The 22,433-nt window shown below is 52.8% G+C and overlaps 2 protein-coding genes across 2 annotated transcripts; one reads left to right on the forward strand and one right to left on the reverse strand.

Annotated features, from left to right (window-relative positions):
• Positions 1-122: 122 nt before the first annotated feature.
• On the forward strand, positions 123-5,248 carry LOC119105883 (peptidyl-prolyl cis-trans isomerase Fkbp12). The gene is made up of 4 exons (XM_037229440.1): positions 123-379; positions 2,566-2,613; positions 3,000-3,112; positions 4,685-5,248. The coding sequence occupies exons 1-4, from the start codon at positions 343-345 to the stop codon at positions 4,811-4,813; spliced, it is 327 nt and encodes a 108-aa protein (XP_037085335.1). The 5' UTR covers positions 123-342; the 3' UTR covers positions 4,814-5,248.
• A 1,343-nt stretch (positions 5,249-6,591) lies between these two features.
• LOC119105932 (TAR DNA-binding protein 43) lies at positions 6,592-16,760 on the reverse strand. The gene is made up of 5 exons (XM_037229502.1): positions 16,455-16,760; positions 14,324-14,335; positions 13,426-13,595; positions 9,496-9,642; positions 6,592-8,810 (listed from the first exon to the last, which is right to left on the reverse strand). Exons 1-5 carry the CDS (start codon positions 16,687-16,689, stop codon positions 7,926-7,928), a joined length of 1,449 nt encoding a protein of 482 aa, XP_037085397.1. The 5' UTR covers positions 16,690-16,760; the 3' UTR covers positions 6,592-7,925.
• Positions 16,761-22,433: the final 5,673 nt, after the last annotated feature.

Below are 22,433 nucleotides of genomic sequence, written 5' to 3' on the forward strand. Positions count from 1 at the left end.
GATTACTTCGTCATAAAAAATAGATAAAACCGAACCGCGAACGAACATCCGTTACTGAACAAAGTCGATCCCAATGCTGTCGATCCTATTAAGGTGCGGCATAAACGTCTCAAATATTTCCCCATCGCTCTCGCCGTCCGGGCTGGTGCTCGCTGCGTTGGCGTTGGGCGGTGTTCGCGTTCCTTTTGCGGTTGCGGCCCTTCGCTGGTGGTCTTCGGTTTTGGTGGCGGGGATTTGTATTAATTTGTACCCAGGTGCATTTTCAATTTTGCTGTCTCTTCAGTTTTCTGTGGTCAGTAGTACATAGGTCATCGTCTCATCCTTAAATTCACCGGGCCAAACATGGGCGTCGAAGTTCAGACTATTACGCCTGGCGATGGTAAGATAGTTTCCTTTCTAGGGAAGATTTCTGGCATTGTTTGATCTTTATTCTGTTGTGTCCAGCTTAAATCTATAATGTGCACAACGATATGTTAGTACTTCATTTGATGTCAGAAATATGATGATCATCCATCGATTAAAAGGATGGGCACCCAGAAGTCAGTGCTATTTTTGAAGGTAGAAGTGTCGAGCACCATTTCCTTTTTTGTGTGGCTTCTCCCTTTTGAACTGCAGTTTCTTTAAGTCACAGTCATTTTGCATTTGCTCTCTTGGTGGTTTCAATGCAGGCTACATAAAATGGCATTACTCCACACATGTCCATGTCCAGGAGCATTGCTGTGATAATATCAGCATATGCTTACCATAAATAAGTAAGTTGTGTAAGTTGTGTAAGTAAGTTGTGATGCTGCAAAGTTAGTGCATGCAGATACACTTGAAAAGTTGTTGCATCAAAATAATTCAAGATTTAAACTAAATTTAGTATAGCTTGAGTTTAGAACATGCAAACACAAAGTACAGTGTGTTAATGCCCTGTAGGCATCTGGCACAGTCTGTATTTTTGTAAACAGGCTCAATTAGCATTGAGAATAGCTTTTTGCTGCATTTCCAGTGAACCAGAAGAATAAAGATATGCCTGCATACATAAACCAAACTTATGAGATAAAAATGTTATGTTTTTTGTCATGGCATGACAGGGAATGTTGAGGTGAGAAGTGCTGTGTAAGGCTGAAATGGCATGTTGTGCCATCTTGTGGTGATTTAGGGAATTTGAGATAGAATAGATAGCTTCTAGTGATTTGTGAAAATCAAAGCATACTGCTTCTCACACTTTGATTAGGAAATTGTCTTATATCTGAGGGGGCAACAAAACCAACCAAGGCTTTGGTCAATCTCTTTCACATGTGACATAAGATCAGAAGATAAAATTTGCATTTACATAGTTAGCAAATGCTGTGGTTTATGTATTTCCTAGATAAGTGTTCTGATTGTATTGATGCTTATCACTATCACTTTGATAGCCTTCAAAACCAAGCCATTGGTGCTTGCAAAAGTTCTAAAAAAAATGGTGTGACAGTGTTCACCAAACAGAACTATAAACATCCTGCACAATGCATATCATGGAACTTAGGTTAGGTGAATGAGTGATAGAAGTGTCATAATACTTCTTGAGAATGGCTGCCCCTTTTGTACATGCAGCGATCAGTAGGCCCTAAAAAGCAGTGACACAGGTTTCACTGATGTTAGGGATAGAATGTTGGGCTTAGCCATTCTTCAGGGATCTAGGGCAAGTGATTGGGATCCACACTGCTTTTATTGACACCATCCTGTGAACACTGCCCCACCTACCCCTTTGACCTAGGGATGGCTCAGGCCCAAAAATTGGTGTAAAGCATATCCAGGGTTGTCTTGCCTGATCTTCCATATTATTCCCAACATCAGTCACACCTCTACCTGAGGTTTTTGATTGATGGCCTGGATTATGCATTGGAACGTCTTCCATGAATGATTTTTTTCACTCATTGGGTGGTTATGGCTGGCAATAAAATGTCATTCCTTGTGAAAGGGGAAAAATGAGAAGACCATGTAAAGGCTACAAAACAGTAGCATGATGTAGGCAAATATACTATACAATCCATAGCTCTCTAAATGATCACAACATCTCGGCACATGGTACCATCAGCAAGTGGCTGGTGCTGACCATTGTCATGCCTTGTGAAACTGATGCTGAATGTGACAGGTTGTAGAATAACCAAAATAAATAAGATTATGAAAACTACATGGTACTTAGTCCTTCATGCCACGACCAATGTCCACCACAGCTATTTGCATTTATTCAATGGCTTGGTCTGAGTTTCGTCGGCCGAAGTAGTCAGGTCTGGCTAGTCAAAGTGATCCAGTTTTCAAGCATTGTAATTGATGAAATAACATGCAAGTACTACATGAGCTATCTTGTCTGCCAATCCCAGATCAAGGACGTGCTTTCGGCATGTTGACCAGATCCATGGAATGTTTTTTTAAAGTCATCTGGTTCTATAAGCTTGTGGTTTACTATAGCAGCATGTAGACAATTGATAGCTCACACACATTTTATGAACCCTTCGTCCCACGCCAGCCAAGTGTCTGATGTTGGCAGATGTTGATCAGATTTCACATTGTTGCTCATATATGTGTGTCTGCGCGCAGGCCAGACGTTCCCGAAGACTGGGCAGAAAGTGTTTGTGCACTACACAGGTGAGGTAGACCACATTATACAATTGAAGTAGATGTCACAGTTCCAGGCATGTAATGACGTTTTCTCCCGCCGTAGATCCATTCTCATTCGTGCAGAAAACAATGCGACTCATGCTATCTGATGTGGCGTCCATGGTTTCATGGCGAAGGCATTTCTTCATCCCTTCTTTACAATATTTCAATATTTTTGCAAACCACTCTGCGATCCGTTGGAAGCGCAAAACATTACCCAAAGCTATCAAGTGCACTCACTGGCACCCAAGGACAAACAGCCGGCCTTCCATTGTTCGAGAGCAGAACACGGGGTATTTTGCCCGGAGACGGCCGCGCCACCATTACTGAACGACCGCTGCCGGGCTACCGCCCGCCGCGCCTGAACCATGCAGGCACGCTGGAGGACGGGTCCAAGTTCGACTCGTCGCGGGACCGGGGCAGGCCGTTCACCTTCAACATCGGCCAGAAGCAGGTCATCCGCGGCTGGGACGAGGGCGTGGCCCAGGTCAGTGGAGCGCGCCGCCAGCTGCTCGTGTCGGCTCGAACCTCAGGCGGCATAACATTGTCGAATTGGATTGCGGTAAACGGAGTTGATGAGGTGACATGCGCTGCACGGTGTGGACGAGCGTGCCGATTGCACATGTCATATATATACATATATATATATATATATATATATATATATATATATATATATATATATATATATATATAACTGTACGACCCGTACCTTCGCCAGTAATCGGCCGACAAGGGACCAATGCCACATTTCGGAAACCGATCTTGAATACAGGGCGCTGAGCCGTAAACCGAGGAAAAACTACACAGACGTATGGTTCTTTTCATTGTGGCCAAGATTTATTTGGCTATAGTTGCCAAAACGGCAAAGCACGGCGAATCCATGTGTCTCGTCGACTGAGTTGCCAGTCTAGACCACACTCGCAGCCGCCATTTTGAAGCAATGCTATTAGTGAATTGGCACGTGAGTGGCCCTCCCCTTGTTTAACTGCAATAAAAAATGAACTTTACGTTGTCGTGGCCGGCTAACACGCTTGCTAAGCCCTTCATTCGATTGCGGGAGCCTTCTATCCAGGCTGGCCGTCCAGCTCACAGCTCCACTCGCTCTGTCGTCCGCATGTTCGGGGTCTCGGCCCTGCGGTGCCCGCTGGCACGGCCCAGGCACCCCCTCCCCCACACAAGCAGCCCGCAACGCACCAGGCGGAGGTGGTAGGCCCATCGGGATGTTTGCAACGCATCGATGGAACCCATTGGTATGTGTTGCCAAACGCGTCCGGCTCCACTGCTACGCTTTCGTCATCTACACGATGACAGTCGTTGACTATCGCTCCCGCTTATCGCCTCGGTCGTCTTACGTCACACAAGTGGGCTTACTGGCTTGTTGCGATTGCAAATGAACGTCAGTACACGGCTCTTTAATCAGCTGTGCAATAGCAGACATCATCATGCCACCCACCCGCGCGAGTTGGCTTCAAACGTGCGTAGGGATGCAGCCATACCGCGTGATCAGCAAATCTAACACTTTCTTTTTTACAGCACCACATAAAAGCGTTTAAGTTAAGACACCGTTTTCATTGAGCGTCGATTCCTGAGAAGCGGTCGTGATTGTTCTCGGCTGGCTGGCCACCAGTCGTTTGTCCCCGGTGTCGCTCATTTTGTTCGCAGATATATGTAGTTTGTGTCCCATGTGTTGTTCGCGCTCCGTGCGGAGGCGGACGCTGCCCAGACTGAGTCGCTGTCTGGTACCGCCGTCCGGCCCGTGGGCATCGTTCATTTCCCTAATCTCCCCGCGCCGTCCCCGCTGGTCGCCTGACGCTCTTCCTTCGCCTGCCCCCCACCGCTGCTGTCCTTTCCCTCGCCTCCCCGTCGCCGCCACCGCTGACCTCCCGTCGCTTTGTTCACGCCTCCATCCTCCCGGCACTCTTCCCTCGCCTCCCCGTCGCCGCCACCACTGTCCTCCGGGCGCTCCCCTCGCCTCCCCAGCACCTCCGCCGCTGTCCTCCCGGCGCTCCCCCGCCTTCTGGCCGCCGCCGCCACTCACACAGCGGCTTCGTTTTAGATGTCGAAGGGGGAGCGGGCGAAGCTGATCTGCTCGCCGGACTACGCGTACGGCTCGCGCGGCCACCCGGGCGTCATCCCGCCCAACGCCGTGCTCCACTTCGACGTGGAGCTCATCGACATCCAGTGAGAGGCGGCGGAGGCTCGGCACATTACCGCGTGGCGGCCGGCTGCCGGCCCGCCGCTGCCACTGCCGCTGACGTGGTCTCGCGGATGTGGTCTCGCTGATGTGGTCCCGTTGATGTGGTCTCGCTGATGTGGTCTCGTGATGCGGCCGGGCCGAGCTGGTCCCGCTGATGGGGTCCGGCGGATGTGGTTCTGCTGATGCGGTGCCTCTGACGTGGGACCACGGTCTGATATGGTCCCGCTGATGTGGTCCCACTGATGTGATTCCACTGATGTGGTCCCGCCGTGGTGATTCCACCGATGTGGTTCCACCGACGTGGTCCCGCTGATGTGGTCCCGCTGTGGTTCCGCTGGCGTGACGAGCGGGCGGACACGGCGGCGGAGCGCGCGCCGTGGTCTCATATCAGGCCCGGGGCCGAATACACGGCTGGCTGCTGGACCCGGTGTTTGCACGGTCGAGGACGGGATCGATGCTGTGGTGGCTGCGGGCCGGCGGGGGTGACGGCCCGCCGCGGTCGATCGCGCGACGCGCGGCCGTGGCTTGGCCCCGGGCTCGCTGACCCGTCACGTGTCGACGGACGCTGGGTCGGAGTCGGCCGGGACACTGACGACTCTGCACACGGGTGTGAGCGGTGTCGGACCCGCTCGAGAGAACGCGACCCTGTGCACGGGCGACGTTGGCGACGGTACTCGCGTGGGTAGTGGAACAAGCCCGCTCGAGAGAACGCGGACCCTGCACACGGGCGACACTGGCAATGACGCTCGTGTCAGCGGTAGAACGGGCCCGCTCAAAAGAACACGACACTGCGCACGGGCGGCACTGGCGATACGCTCGTGTCGGCGGCAGAACGGGCCCGCTCGGGGGAACAACACATGGAATGCGCCGCGGCGTGATGTAATCAGCGCAGCGTGCCCGCCAAGCCGACTCACGGCCGGCGGTAGTCACTCACGGGCCGCGGCACCCGTGCCGCCATAAGCCACCTGCCAAGTTGTGGAGCGGCCGGCACAGCTGCAGCGTGCCAAAGTCTCGGCCATCCATAAGACAGCGGAACTCGCGAACCACTCGTGCATGCCTGCAGCCCTCGGTAAATGCATGCCAAGCGATGTAGACGCTGGTAGCGCACCCACGGCAGAGCCCTGGATGGCGTGGGACGGAAGCAAGCTACCAGCCGACACAAACAGCCATAGAAAAGATTTACGGAGCCAAGGGCCCTCTCAAGGGTAATGGTATTTGGCGCTTAACAAAACCCATACAAACATAAAAACGGACCTAATATTCGTTGCATGCGCTTGACATCCGCGTCACTACACCGTCCCATGTCTCTGCGTCGATGCGCTGTTTGGCTACGCTTCAGCACGCGTCTGATTTGATCAAAGTTCACTGGCGTCCTCGCCAAGGCGGGCTGGAATGTCAACATGATTGTCAGCAATCTGCAAAAATGACGTGCACGGCCTGGCAAGCGCTTTGCCAAAGTGCGGATGACTCAACATCCAACGCGAATATCACGACGGTTTTTGGAACTTCCCACGTCCCGCCGCAAAAGGTGGTGCAGTTGGAAGCGGCGCGTCACGAAGCGTTTGTCCTAGCGTCGGGCATCGCATTCCGCGCCGTTCCGTACGCCCGTCGGCATTCACGCGGCGACCGGCGTCCCCAAGCGGGGTGCAGCCGCGTGGGTCACCGATCCGTGGCGCCGCCCTCCGCATTAGGTCCGGTCTCAGGTTCTGCAGAGGACAGCGCACAGGCCACTACAAAAAACCCCGACCACGCCTCGCCAAACCCGGTATCTGTTCTGCGTGGGAGATATATTTATTTTCTTATAAACACTCGGACAAGTAACTTAGCACACAAAGTCGTCCCCTATCCGGTATAGTGTATGTATTCAATAAATTAGCGTCACTTTTCGACGGACCGTCACTTCATCCCCTGCGTGGACTCACAGCGGCCGCCAGCGCCGCGCTCATCGCCGAATCGACCAGCCGAGCAAAACAGAGGCATCCCTCGCACGTGGCGACGGCGCGCCGCCGCCACTCCCGTTCTTCCCACAGGCCGTTCTCTCTGGATCTCACCGCCCATTCATCCCGGTAGTACCATCTACAGCTCCATTTTACTCCATGCTTTGTACTTGGTCGAAAACATTTAAAACAAGCCTGGCTGCCGGAGCGGACGCCGCCGCTTCGTCACTGTGCACAGACGCCGCCCAAAGTTGACCTGCTAAAACCCAGTGGCTGAGACTGGCCGCCGCGCGAGCGGCGGGTCGCGACGCGCGCGCCTTTCTGTTCCCCGGCCCGAAGTTGCCCGTACCCACTCGCCACACAGACGGTATTTACGCCGGGGGCGGCCGGCGGGCGCGCCCGCGGCGCCCCCTCTAACCTAAGCACCCGCACGCACACGCACACGCAGAGGGAGAGCAGACGGACGCAACGGGAGGGCCCGGCCCGACTGCACGGGAGCGCGGCTGCCACGCCCCGGACGGCTCCTTCTATCACGCGGAGCGCCGGCGGCGCGGCGGCGAGTCGCCGCCGCCGCGGCCGACAGCCTAAAACGTGACCGTTCGAGAGATAAGGGAACAGTGAGCGACGACGTGCGCGGCGACAGCTACACGACAACCTGGCGCGCCGACAGTCGCCTACAACATTGAGGAGTTATCGTCACTAGTGGTTAAACGCGGCGGGCGGCGCGGCGGTGCCGCGCGCGCGAGCGCCCAGCCCGCCCGTCTCTACGAAGAGGGTTATATAGCATCACCGCATACCGAAGATGTGACCGGGCGCAGTGCGCCGGCGGCGCGCCCGCCCGCGCCCGGGGCGGGCGCCGAGGCGCGCGCGTGGCCGGCTGACGTCCGGCGCGCCACGCGAGGCGAGCAGCGGCCGAGCAGCCGCGCCGCCTCCGGGAGTGAGTCAGACGGGCGAGACGTGCGCGGTGCAGCCCCGGAAACAGAGGTGGAGAGGAGCCCGCTACGACCACGCCATCCTGCACACCGGTAACAATAACAAAGCCAACAGGTAAACACCCAAGTGTGTCGTCTATCTGAATATTGGGACGGGCGGCCCCGCCCGCCCCAGGCCTCTCACGCTCTCTCGCGCCGCCCTCGCACCCCGCCTCCACCGCGCCACCCCGCTTAGACGTCGTAGGTGGGGTTGCGGTTGTAGCCGCCCGCCTGCTTGGGGTCGGAGCGCTGAGGCCAGCCGGCGCCGCCGGCCGGCGGCTGCGAGCCCGGCGGCTGCGCCATGCCGCCGCCGTCGCCGCCGCCGCCCTGGTTCATCCAGCTGAGGAAGCCGCCGCCGGCCGGGCCGCCGCCGGCCTGGCTGCTGGGCGCCATCGAGGGCGGGCCCTGCGCCTGGCTAGCCGGCGCCGGGCCCGCCTGGCTGTACGCCATCGGCGTGTCCGGGCTCTGGCCGGGCAGGTTGCTCAGCAGTCCCCAGCCGGCCTGGTTCAGCGCCGCCGCCACCGCCAGCGGGTTCAGGCCCAGGTTCAGCGCGCCGACGCCCATCTGCGCCGGGTTCATGCTGCCGCCCTGGCCGCCGCCCATGCCCTGGTGGCCGCCCTGGCCCATGCTTCCGCCGAGGCCGAGCGAGGTGCCCAGCGCGGCCAGGTTGGGCATCTCGTTGCCGCGGCTGCCCTGGTGCTGGCCGCCCCAGCCGCCGTTCATGCCCTGGCCGCCGTAGCTGTGCTGCGGCGGGCCGTAGCCGCCCATGCCGGGGCCGCGGCCGACGTCGCGCGGGTGGCCGCGCCCGAACCCGTGCCGGCCCGCGTGGTCGGACTTGGGCGCCGCGTTGCTCACGTGCACCGACGTGTTCTTGATGATGTGGTCCTCGCCACACAGGCTCTGCGCGATGTCCGGGTTGAGGAACGTGACGAAGGCGAACGCGCGGAACGGCTTGGGGATGAAGACGTCGGTGACCTCTCCGAACTGGCCGAAGTAGTCGCGCAGGTCGTCCGGGGTCATGTCGTCCGAGCAGCGGCCCACGAACACCTTGCACGGCACCTGGTGCTGCTGGCCCTCCTGCGAAGCCCGGTCCGACACGTCAGCGTCACAGGCGAGGCGACAGGGGTTCGCGCCCGACAGTCACGGCGGTGACCTTTGCCCCGGCCGGTCGGGCGACCGCCGAGGCGACACCTACAGCTCGGGGGAGGCAGCGGAGACTCCCGGCCGATACGGGCACATCCGCTCACACGTACGGAGAGAGCTACGCGGCGATGGCGTCCCATGATAATTTGCCGTGGGTTAAACCACTGGGGCTGAGGAGCACTCCCTGCAATTCAACCAAAATAACATTTCTTATCCCAGAACTCGAATTCCCGTCACAAGGTAGGCGTGCTTAGCAACTTTTCGTTCAAAGAGCCAGACCGTCACTGCCAGATTGTCATTTGGCCACCCGGGTATCTCAACAGCCGTTGAGCCCGTGCATTCCATCATCGTCTGGGTCACAACAAATTACACTGGTGTACGGCTCTCAACACGCCAGGCGCCACACGTCTTTCTTTTGAGAAGACTCGGAGCTCTTCACGAGTTGGGTGGCTGGGCACTACGCACTGGCTTGGATGAGGAGCAAACTTCAGCGAAACGAGTGGGGCCCATCCCAGATGGGAATTCGGTGCCCCCATGCCGTCCAGCCTCACCACGAGTTGAGAGTTGGGGATCGTGACGTCACTTCACGCACCGATGTTCCGTGGCTTGCTGGACTCACCATGGAGCGGGAGTTGGGGATCTTCACGTCACACCACCTGCCGTCGATCATGTGGCGCTGGCTGAGCACGCGCATCTGCGACTCGAACGTGCCGAAGCGGATGAAGCCGAACCCCTTGCTTTGGCCCGACTTCGGGTCCTTCTTCACCTGAAGAGAAACCGTCGGGGTTAACGACAGGTACGCAGACCTGTGTCTGGTTCACACAACAAAGGTGGCCCTGTGCACGTGTCAAAACATAAATAAACCGGAGACAGACTCACCTGAGGCACGACGCGGGCGTCCCATCCATCAGCGCCAAACTCCCAGCGAATGGAAAACAAACGCCAAACAGAACCAACAGTGGAAACGCCTCGTTTCCCGGTGCCCTTCGCCAGAGACCTGTATTCCCCATCCGACTCGTACCAACCAGCCCGTGTTCTCCGCCTAACTCGTGCCCAACGTTCGACCAGCACGCTACACATTTTCCGCCCGTTGGCCCAATCACTCTAGTGCCTGCCGGCGTCACACTCGGCCGACATCTTCCCGTTCATGGCCCGCCTGCCGTGGGCTCGACATCCCACGAGACGGCCGCGCGCGCCGTGGACTCGACACCCCACGAGACGGCCGCACCTTCCACGGACTCGACACCCCACGAGACAGCCGCGCCTGCCGTGGACTCGACACCCCGCGAGACGGCCGCGCCTGCCGTGGACTGGACACCCCGCCGCTGCCGTGACTCGACCCCCGCAGACGGCACCTTCTATGGACCCGACAACCCACGAGACGGCCCGCACCTTCCGTGGGCTCGACACCCCACGAGACAGCCGCACCTTCCGTGGACTGGACACGCCGCGAGACAGCCGCACCTGCCGTGGGCTCGACACCCCACGGGACGGTCGCGCCTGTCGTGGACTCAACACCCCACGAGACGGCCGCGCCTGCCGTGGACTCGACATCCCGCGGGATGGACGCACCTGCCGTGGGCTCGACACCCCGCGAGATGGCCCGCACCTGCCGTGGGCTCGACACCCCACGAGACGGTCGCATGTCGTGGACTCGACACCCCACGAGACGGCCGCACCTGCCTACCAGGCTTTACTCCGCCGCTAGCGAGAGCCGCCGACCTGGCGCGGCGCCGCCAGGTCTTTGCTGAAAGGTCGGCTGGCGACGGCAGGTGTCCCAACTCCAGCGCCGCTGGTGTGCGGCGCTCGCGCTCGCGTCATTGTTGAAAGGGACTGATGATGATGAAAAAGACGTCACTGATGATGATGAAAAGTCACCGATGACAATGATTTGGGTTTTAGGGCGCACTGGCTGACCTGCTCATATGGCGCCCATGAGGGGGGGGGGGGGGGGGGCGTCCTTGGTCAGCGCTGCTGGCAGCGTCCAAGGTGCGTGCACACGTGACACACACGCACGCCGCCCGCACGCGGATCAATGTAGGCCGGTGCCGCGGGCCGCTGGGCGCGCGGCGACCTTCGCTCGGCGACGAACGAGGTCAGGCTCAGTCCAGATCGATTCGCGCAGGAGACCCTTCGGCAATCGCAGATCAAACGAAACTCCGAAGCGCCGAGGCGGCGTCCTCGCACCGGCACAGCTGCGCCGCGTCGCCGGGACCCGTCTAGCCACCCTCCGGACGTCAGCCGGCTGTCAGCTGGCGGCCAGGGAAGCAGCCAGGCCGGGGACAGCAGCGAGCGCTCCGCGCCCGTCTACCAGCGACGGATAAGTGGGCTTGGCAGGCCGGCGACGGCGACGGCGCCGCGCCATGTAAGCGGCGGCGGCGACCGGCCGGCCACGGCGACGGCGCCGCGCCGTGTAAGCGGCGGTGGCGACCGGCCGGCCACGGCGACGGCGCCGCGCCGTGTAAGCGGCGGTGGCGACCGGCCGGCCACGGCCACGGCGCCGCGCCGTGTGTGCGGCGGCGGCGGCCGGCCGGTGACGGCTCGGCGGCGGCGGCGGATGACGGACGGGTGAGCGGTGACCACGGCCGGCCGCGCGGCCGGTCGATAGGCGAACCACCGCCGGCCGCATGGATCCACCGCCGGCCGCCTACACCGGCCGGCTCACGTGGCAACGGCGGCCCCGGCCCCCACACGGCGACGGCGGCGGCGGCGGCGACGGCGCCTGCCGGGGACGACGGCGTCTGCCTGGTATTAGTGCAGGTATCAGGCCAAGTTAATCACCTTACAGTGGAACCGCACGGCGTAATTGACATGGCAATCGAATGATATTGCCGACATGGTCCCAAAGCCCTGCCACGGATATTGCAAAAGTGCAGCCTTACAAAACTACACACCTGATCCTGCAGGAATAATGCACTGCCTAACTGACCTTACAAATGCACAATGACTAACTGTCTAGCTGGTCTTGCAGCAGCACAACCCTGTCAATCCAGCCATTAACAATGCAGTATGGCTTACCTGAGGTTACAGTGGTACAGCAAACTGCTAACCTTACAATATAACACTGTCACAACAACACAACATTGCTTCTCTGACCCTACAACAGTACAGCACAGCCTGGCCCCCCTTACAACAGGCACCACACTGCTTAATTAACCTCACAGCAGCATCCCTTTGGCTACCTGACCTTACAGCCATACTACACTGCCAACCAGCCACCATTCATGCAGCTCTGTCTGCCTGACCTTGCACAGGTAGAACACTGCTTGCCTGACCTTACCACAGTTCCACTCATGCATGTCCCACATCCCACCTTGCTGTGGTGCGGCATTGCCCACTAGACCTTGCAGCAGAGTAACAATGCCTACATGCTCCTACAAAAGTGGAAGACCACTTTCTAGACCCTGCACATGGAACCCACCACATGCCTGTCTTTACAGTGGTACAAAGGTGCTTGCCTGACATTGCAGCACCAGAACAGCATCTATCTGACCTTGCAGTGTGGATAGGCACCTCTGATCTGACCTGACAGCAGTATAAGTTAGTCTACCTGACCTTATCATGGGGATGGACCTCCATACCTGACCTCACAGAAGGCTTGACACAACATATCTAACCTTATGGTGAGTCCTATGCAGCCTGGCAGATGCTGCAACTCTGTCAGACCTACATCTGTGTGGGGAACTTAACTTTTTGACATAAATAGTCAAACACACCTTGGAAATGCTACATATGAGTTGGAGAGTCCCACATGCATGACTTACTCAGAGGCAGACACTTTCTGGTTGCAAATTGCATAGAACACATTTACATAGTGATAAATAAATGGCACACATCACAAAATGGGTACAAAATATTAAAAATGCGTCCAAAAAACCTGATGCTATAGCAGTGTGAAATGAAAGCATGAAGTGTCCCAAAGGACCCACATATATTTGTTAGCTTTCTAAAACTAAGATTAATTCTTCAAAATATGATGGAAATCATACAGCACTCCTAACTAGCAAAGCACACCACCTCTTTGACCTCAGGTGATCAATGTGCTAACCATGTACACACCTTATTCATCACGACTGCACTTAGGCAAGGGAAGTTTCAGGACAGATGCGCTAATGTTTGGATAGCCCAGTAATCAATTTGCAGAAATGACAAACACTCTGGATAGCACAGTAGCTGTGATGAAAAGCTTGATATGTAATTCACACCTCACAAGCAAAACATTGCCATTGTCATTAGGGCTTTATGGTGCACTCAGCTGCAGAGGCTGCATGTTATCGCCTGTCTTTCACCCCCGCAGAAAAGACGGACACCGCGGGGAACTGAACCCCGTACCTCTGGTCTCTCACACTTGAGTTCACAAGTAGAACAACACATCCAACACTCATTGGCACATCAACGACACCACACATTTGACACTGCACGCACAGCTGGACGCCAATGACGAACATCCAATGTGAACAGCTGCTGCCCTGCGCCAGGAGCATACCTGGGAGCAGCATGCCTGGTAATCCCAGTACCCGTACCCGGTACCCGGTAGTCTGTCTCTCACCTGGGCCATCAGGACCTCGCCGAAGGGCTCGAAGTACTCGCGCAGCTCCTGCTCGCTGGTCTTCCAGGGCAGGCCGAGCACGATCAGGTCGGAGCACTTCTGCTTGAGCTCCAGCCGCTTGGTCTTGGCCAGCCCCGACTCCAGCAGCTCATCATTCTTGCGCTTGTTTTCTGTCAGTGGCCGCGCGCTGTCAGGGGCGGCTTGACGCGAGCAGGGCACAACGACCGGCATAGGGACAGCCGGTATTGGTGGACCACAGCTCAGTACTCGGGCCTGGTTACCACCACAGTCACTACTAGAGGCTCAATTCCAGACCAGCTCACAACTTGTGAAAACAATGACTTGCAAGCCGCAACAAGTGTGCATTGCCTGAGGACTGTGTTGTTGACCATGGGTTGAGGACACCACTTGTAGTACTGGCAGGCAAATCATTTTACCCATTTGGGGGGGGGGGGGGAGGGCTATACACAAAAAATGCAAGTTGGTTGCTTCAAAACATTGCAAATAAATGTTACACTACACTGGCATGCATTCACACATCTAATTCGGGCCTGCGCCTGCAATCTTCTGGCACATCTCTGCTGTAAGCTCAGAGGCCATGGACTTATACATCCAGGCACTTCATGTGATGCATCCAAAACATACTTCATTTTTGAATCTGGAGTTTAGTACATAAACATGCAAACAAGGATCTGAACAATGTGGCATGCCAAGTACTAAAACAAAACTATATAGTCAAGCTATGCATGTATATATACAAACCCTCAGTAGTGACCCAGCCACAAACCTGAAAAGTTCATGGGGTTGGGTCACTAATTACTGAACAAGGTGACAATCTCCTTTCACATGCAACCTTACCACAGGCTGTTGGCATCACTTGATGCCTGAAGACACTCACCTTCAGGAGTTTCTGAAAAAAAGACAGGAGCCATGTAAAAAATGGTGTTTTAACACAAACACCTCAACAATTATTCAATTTTGAACTCAGTAGATACTAATCACAGTGTGTGGCATCACACAGTGTAAATCTTCTTGCCTATTATAGAAACAACTGATGGTCTGAGCACATTCCTCATGACAGCCACACGGAACTTATTAATCTGGGAAGACTGGTAACACCAAACACCAGCACACACTTTTGCCCCGAATAACATATGAACAACCTGAATAATCATAATAACATATGAATAACAACTGAATTGTCTATAATACCATAACATTTTTCACCATAAACAGTAAATACTGGGATTTGTTTTTGAATAAGCTTCCTGGCTGCACTGGTTTTACACCTGGCAGCAGTTAAAACATGTCGAAACAATTGTGACATGAGAGACATGGGGAAAGTGGAACAAATGCATGTGTGATGCTTCAAGTATGTCATGCATTCATTGATTTAGCTAGCTTTGCACCTCTCACAAGATTTATTGCAGTTTTAGCACATGCCAGGTGCCCACACTAATCCACAGACAGGGTGCAAGATTACCTATCAGTCATGACAGGATTTCTTAAATTTTCAAAAGCTGATATATGTTTTGGGGTTGGTGAATATATTTGCATTTTACATTAATCATCTGTCTCATTCACATCTATATAATAATATAGATGAATTGACTCACTGCATCATGAATGTATTCACATGCTATATGAGTGTGCAACACAATTTTTCAGTTATAATCATGTGAGCTGGAACCTTGTACTCCAACAACAGGTCATGCTAAACTTGACAACACACAGAGATGATACCACATCACATTTAAAACATAACTTATCCATGGCTACACAGAAGCCAGTTAAGCTAAAACTGAAAATTTTTGGCAGCAAGTCTTTTAGCTAACTGGTGGCATGATCAACAGTAAACACAACATATAGCTTACAGTTCCTACATTTGAATACAAAAAGAGAAAGGTGAAGTGGGTAATGTTTTAACCTCCATGTTTTTTCTTTACTTGCATGCATTATTGAAAATGCTCTACACCTGTTGATTACTCAGAACCAAATTATTTATCTTAAGATTATAAGGGTGTTTGAACCAAACACTTTGCTAAATTTTTTCCTATATTTCTCCTTTTGGTACTAGCTTATTTGTTCATTAAAACCAGATCAATTGCTGCCTTTGCCTATCTCAATTATATCTTATTTGGTGTAAAGTAATAACACACTTAAAATAGCATCAAGCTGCCATAACTGGTTAATTTGACAAGCATACCATCACAATGTTACTGACTAGGGCCCAGAGAGCACAACCCAGTTTATGCTGGACATAACAAACTGGCATCACAGCAACAGTATCACCACATGTATGTGTTGAATCCTAGTAGTAATCCTGCTAATCCTAGCAAAGTTCAGAAGATGGTCAGCACTAATATCAGCACACTAGGCCAACATCTCACAAAGTTACAATGTTGCAAAGGTATCTTAAGGTAAAAGCCTCAAACAGATGCCATTGAAAAATCATGTGATAATTCAGCACATGCCAGCTTGAACTGAGTTAAGTGCACAATGGAGCAAAGTTCTATGCACTAATGTAGGTGTCCAGCACAATTAATTTTTTGTAGACTGGAAAAATGACAAAACCTTTAAGGCACCATGCTCATGAGATGATTGAAATATGCTTTCCACTTGATAGCCCGCAACACATAGATCATTCCTGCTACGCCTTCAGCCAACACCACCAATGAGAGCAGTAACTACACAATTGGTGTTTGCTATTAAATAAACCCACACTTGCTTATCAACTCCAATGGCACCTCACTCAGTGCATCAAATTCATAACATAATTTTACACTGAACTGCAGAACTGAGTTTGGTAAGGAAACAAGCATCACTTTCTGTCATACTGACATATCTACTTCTCTGTGGGCGATTCACTAGGCAGTCAACAAAAGCAGATGTTCTCTAGTAATGCAGTCTTTTTTTAAGACCCCTTCAGCGATTCTAACACAGGAAAGCAGGAACATTCAATGTTACCGGAAAATGATAAGTCACCTTCTGGACCGGGGTTGCGCTGGTAACACATGTGTAATACGTACCTTTGGGAAATACACACAGGTATACCACACTGCCCCATCCACCATCCGGAGGTTGAAATTTTCCATCTACCAGCCGCACACCACGCAAACTTCTTGACTCTGTGCGATATTTCAGACCACAGGCACCCGGGAACTGCGCCGACAGTGTCGTCAGCAGGAGTCCCATATCTTCCTCACACGGTATCTCCATAGGCTCTTCATTTTCCTCCTCAGCTACTTGAATGTAGCAACTCATCCTGACGAAGAAATGAAGAAAAACAAACAAATTCCACTCAAACACACATTCACGCAGCGTCCCTCCCCTACGCCATCGGCTTTTTTTTACTTGGGTACCTGTATTGCCGACGGTGGGGAGAGAGCTACGCTGGCTGCAGGGTTTCTGTACTGCCATGATGGAGAAATGCTGTTAGGTATCAGCCGACGTAGTGACGTCACTGAAAATGGGTTTGCATCGATCGGGGTTCTTTTGGGCCGACTGAAGGCTACAAGGCATTTGCTAGCGATATGATGTCACTGGTATTCGACTGGATATGTGACGTCACTGGTGGTGAGGCTTTAGGGCTCTTTTGGGTGCAATGAATGCCGTAAAGCATCACCTGACGATATGTCGTCGCTGGTATTCAATGAAACATCAGGCGCAACGGGCCTTATTCCATCTTTACCTTTCGTACCTGTCTGCTGCAAGCATTTGCGTGCCGAATAAAAGCTTGACCGAATCACCTGAATGTGTGACGTCACCAATCATCACTTGATACGAGTGCACTTAGGCCCCACAGCTGCGGTGTATCATGTTCCGTGAAATATCACTGGGTATCGTGACGTCAGTGATATTCGACTAAATATTGGTCGCAACAGGTCAAGGTTCATTTTTAGCTTCGTACCTGTCTACTGCAAGCACTGGCGTGATGAATAAAAGCTACCAAATCACGTGAGTGTGTGACGTCACTGGTCATGCATTTTTATGGATCTTTGGGGGCCAACCGAGGGCCGTAAAGCATAACCTAATGATGTGACGTCACTGGCATTCGACTGTGTGTGATGTCGCTTGTGATCAGATTTTACGGCCTCTTTTGGGCCGACGAAAGGTCATACGACATTAACTGAAGATGTGCCGTCACTGGTATCCGAATACAATTCAGGCGGCCATGGCCATGCTCCATCTTTACCTTTGGTACCTGTCCATTGCAAGTATTTGAATGCTGAAGGAAGGGTCTGCCGAATTACCTGAGTGTGTAACGTCACTAACCATTAATTTGTAAAGACTGTTTTGAACCCACTGTAAGCCATACCACATCAGCCGACCATGTGACGTCACCGGTTTTCGTCTAGGTGTCATGCGCAACAGGCCATGCTCTATCTTTGCCTTTCGTACCTGTTTACTGCAAGCATTCGCGTGCTATATCAAGGTGATGCTGAACCGTCTGAGTGCGTGACGTCACTGGTCATGAGTTTATACAGGTTCACTTGGGCAGCCCAATGCAACAAAGCATCATATCCTGTAAAGCATCGCGGGATGATATGACGTCACTGGTATTCGACTCAACATCAGGCGCAACAGGCCATGTTCCATCTTTACCTTTCGTACCTGTCTACTGCAAGCATTCGCGTGTTATACCACATCATTGGTTAAGAGTTCTTACGGGCTCTTTTCAACCCCCTATATGGTATAATGCTTCAGTTGACGATATGATGTCACTGGTGTTCGACTTAACATCAGGCACAACATGTCATGTTCCATCTTTGCGTTTCGCACCTGTCAAAGTATTGGCGAGCCTAATGATGGCTCTGCCGAATCACCTGAGTGCGTCATCATGAGTTTTTACAGGCTATTGTTGGCCGAGTAAAAGCCATTAGGCATCATCTAACGATATGTCGTCACTGGTAATCCACTAAGTGTGTGACGCCATTGGTCATGAGTTTTCCCGCGCCTTTTTGGGCCGACTTAAGGCCATTAGGCATCAGGTAACGATATGACGTCACTGGTATTCAATTAAGCATCAGATACAACATGTCATGTTTCATCTTTACCTTCCGCACCTATCTACTGCAAGTATTCGCGCGCCACATAAAAGCTCTGCCCAATCACCTGAGCGTGTGGTGTGACTGGTTATGAGTTTACGCGGGTTTACTCGGGCTGACTAAAGGACATCAAGCATCATCTGGCGATGTGACGTCACTGGTATACAACTTAACACCAGGCGCGACAGGCCATGTTCGTCTTTACCTTTCGTACCTGTCTATTGTAAGCATTGACATGCTTAAGGAAAGCTCTGTGAAATCTCCTGAGTGTGTAACGTCACTGGTCATGAGTTCTTTACGGGCTGCTTTTTTGTACCTATAGGGTACAAGACATCAGTTGACGATATGACATCACTGGTATTTGACTTAATCTCAGGCGCAACAGGCCATGTTCCATCTTTGCCTTTCGCACCTCTATACTGCAAGTATTCGCGCGCTACATAAAGGCTCTGCCGAATCACCTGAGCATGTGGTGTAACTGGTCATGAGTTTACGCGGGCTTACCCGGGCTGACTGAAGGACATCAAGCATCACCTGACCATATGACGCCACTGATATTCGGGCTGTGGCCCAGACTTATGGCCGCTAGGCGGCGCCCTTGATTATTATTTAGCCATCAGGGCATTCCGGACCGCAGCTGCTCAGGGGCGCATCCTGTGATGCCGGGCGGAATAGCTTTGCATATACGTCGGTTTGTGGGCTGGGATCACCTTTGTTTTGTGTTTACGTTTGTTCAAAATTTTAGTCGTTGAAACAGCCCGTTGCGTTTGAAGTTTTTACTTAATGGTGCGCACAATAAAATTAGTGTGCTTAACTATGGTGCATCTCCCACCTCTGCTGCGGAACTCCGTAGCCGTAGGTGGCCAACTGACCTCCTACCAACTGATGATCAGTGACGTCACATACTCAGGTGATTCGGCGGAGCCTTCATATAGCACGCGAATATTTGCAGCAGCCAGGTACGAAAGGCAAATATGGAGCATGACCTGTTGCGCCTGATGTTTAGTCGAGCACCAGTAACGTCATGTCGTCAGCTGATGCATTATAACCTAAAATGGGTTCAAAGGAGCCCGTAAAACTCGTGACCAGTGACGTCACACACTCAGGAGATTCGACGGAGCCTTCATTAAGCACGTCAATACCTTTAATAAACAAGTACAAAAGGTAAAGAAAGTACGTGGCATGTTGGACCTGATGTTAAGTCGAATAACAGTGACGACATATCATCCTGTGATGCTTCACGGGAGGTGTTGCTTTGTGGCCTTGGGCGGCCCAAGTGAATCCGTATGAAGTCATGACCAGCGACGTCACCCACTCAGATGATTCGTCTGGAGTTTAGTCGATTACCAGTGACGTCATATCGTCAGCTGATGCTTGATGTCCGTCAGTCAGCCCGAGTAAACCTGCACAAACTCATGGCCAGTTACACCACGCGCTCATGCGAATCGACAGAGCCTTTTTGTAGCGCACGAATACTTGCAGTAGGCAGGTGCGAAAGGTAAAGATGAAACATGGCTTATTGCAACTGATGTTAATTCGAAAACAAGTGACGCCATAACGTTGTCTGATGCCTAATGACCTGAACTCGGCCAAAAAAGGCCCGTAAAAGCTCATGACCAGTGACGTCATACACTCAGTGGATTACCAGTGACGTCATTTCGTTAGCTGATGCCCTATGGCTTTCGCTCAGTCAAAAATAGTTGGTAAAAATTCATGACCAGTGACGTCGCACACTCAGGTGACTCGGCAGAGCCATCATTTAACGCACCAATACTTTACAGGTACGAAAGGCAAAGATGGAACATGACCTGTTACGCCTCATGTTAAGTCGAACACCACTGACAACATGTCGTCAACTGATGCATTTTTCCCTATAGAGGGTTCCAAGGAGCCAGAAAAAACTCAATGACCAGTAACGTTACACACCCAGGAGACTCGACAGAGCCTTCATTCAGCACGTCAATACTTGTAATAGACGGGTACGAAAGGTAAAGATAGAACATGGCCTGTCGCGCCTGATGTTAAGTCGGACACCAGTGACGTCATATCATCAGCTGATGCATTATACCGTTTGGGGGTACAAAAGGTCCCGTAAAAAGCTCTTGACCAGTGACGTTACTTACTCAGGAGACTCGACAGAGCCCTCATTCAGCACGCCCATACTTCCAAGAGACAGGTACGAAAGGTTAAGATGGAACATGGCCTGTCGCACCTGGAGTTTAGTCGAATACCAGTGACGTCATATCGTCAGCTGATGCTTGATGTCCTTCATTCAGCCAGAGTAAACCCGCGTTAACTCATAACTAGTTACACCACACGCTCAGGTAATTCGGCAGAGCCCCTGTGTCGCGCGAATACTTGCAGTAGATAGGTGCGAAAGGTACAGACGAAACATGGCTTAGATGGAGCATGGCCTGTTGCGCATGATGTCTAGTCGAAACCCAGTGACATCATATCGTCAGCTGATGCCTTGTGGCCTATAGTAGGCTCAAAAGAGTGTGCAAATTAATGGTCAGTGACGTACACACTCAGGTAATTTGGCAGAGCCTTCCACGGCAATGCTTGCAATGGACAGGTACCAAAGATAAAGGTGGAACATGGTCTGTCGCGCCCGAAGTTCATTCGAATACCAGTGACGTCACATCTTAAGTCATTGCCGTATGACCTTTCGTCGGCCCAAAAGAGGCCGTAAAACCTCATGACCAGCGACACGCACAGTCGAGTGCCAGCGACGTCACATCGTTAGCTGATGCTTTATGGTCTTTAGTTGGCCGCACAAAAAATCCGCCAATACTTGCAGTAGACATGTACGAAAGGTATAAATGGAGCATGACCTGTTGCCTGATGTTCAGCCAAATACCAGTGACGTCATTGTCGCCAGCTGATGCCTAACGGCATTTCGTCGGTCCTATAGGGCCCGTGGAAACCCACGGCCATTGACGTCTTACAGTCGTATAGCAGTGACGTCGCTAGCTGACACCTTGTGGTCTTCAGTTGGCCGAAAAGCACCGTTGGAACTCATGGCCAGTGATGTCACACACTCAGGTGGTTCGGCAGCTTTCATCCAGCACGCCAATGCTTGCAGTAGACAAGTACAAAGGTAAAAATGAAGCACGGCCTGTTGCGCCCAGTATTTATTCGAATACCAGTGACGTCACGCTATCCGGTGATACTTCGCGGACCACGACACACCGTGGTCGTGGGGCCTAAGTGCACTCGTATGAAGTGATGATTAGGGATGTCACACATTGGGGTAATTCGGTCAAACCTTTATGCGGCACGCAAATGCTTGCAGCAGACAGGTACGAAAAGTAAGATGGAACGAGGCCGGCTGCGCCTGATGTTCAATCGAATACCAGTGACGACACATGGCCAGCTGATGCATTACGGCATTCAGTGGACCCAAAAGAGCCTTACATACTCACGACCAGTGACGTCACATACCCAGCCGAATACCAGTGACATCATATCACAAGCAAAAGCCTTATGGCCTTCAGTCGGCCCGAAAGAACCCCGATCCCGATCGATGCAAAACCATTTTCAGTGACGTCACAATGTTAGCTGATGCCTCACAGCTTTTGCCCCGCACGACAATACTCGAAACCCTGCAGCTAGCGTAGCTCTTCCCTCCGTCGGCCATACAGGTACCCAAGTAAAAAATTACCACGCCATCCACCCGGAAGTGTCAAAAACTGGCTCGCGTCAGGCGAGATGGCAATATTCCGTGTTTCTTGAGCGCATGCGCTCAGCTAGCGGTTTGCTCTCTAATGCGCTCAGGTAGCGAATAGATGGCACCACAAGAGGAGCTTAAACGCTACATTCCCATTTCCCACGGTTACGGAGTTTATAAGGATTCTATGCAAGCAATTTACTGAAAAATGGGCTACATAAGTGAATTTCAAGTATTATGAGGCTTCTGACTCAGGTAGTTCGAGGAAAGAGGGAGTAGATCTCAAAACT

The sequence above is a fragment of the Pollicipes pollicipes genome, unplaced genomic scaffold (genome assembly GCF_011947565.3).
Source record: "Pollicipes pollicipes isolate AB1234 unplaced genomic scaffold, Ppol_2.1 Scaffold_6138;HRSCAF=7277_pilon_pilon_pilon, whole genome shotgun sequence".
Lineage (NCBI taxonomy): Eukaryota > Metazoa > Arthropoda > Thecostraca > Pollicipedomorpha > Pollicipedidae > Pollicipes > Pollicipes pollicipes.

Excerpts from the sequence above, each read along its gene's own strand:
- LOC119105883 (XM_037229440.1), top strand. The coding sequence starts at position 343 with ATGGGCGTCGAAGTTCAGACTATTACGCCTGGCGATG. Across the intron at positions 380-2,565 it reads GACTATTACGCCTGGCGATG|GCCAGACGTTCCCGAAGACT; the intron begins GTAAGATAGTTT and ends GTCTGCGCGCAG. Across the intron at positions 2,614-2,999 it reads AGTGTTTGTGCACTACACAG|GCACGCTGGAGGACGGGTCC; the intron begins GTGAGGTAGACC and ends TGAACCATGCAG.
- LOC119105932 (XM_037229502.1), bottom strand. The coding sequence starts at position 16,689 with ATGAGTTGCTACATTCAAGTAGCTGAGGAGGAAAATGAAGAGCCTATG. Across the intron at positions 9,643-13,425 it reads GCGAGGTCCTGATGGCCCAG|GTGAAGAAGGACCCGAAGTC; the intron begins GTGAGAGACAGA and ends GTTTCTCTTCAG. Across the intron at positions 8,811-9,495 it reads TCCCCAACTCCCGCTCCATG|GAGGGCCAGCAGCACCAGGT; the intron begins GTGAGTCCAGCA and ends CGGGCTTCGCAG.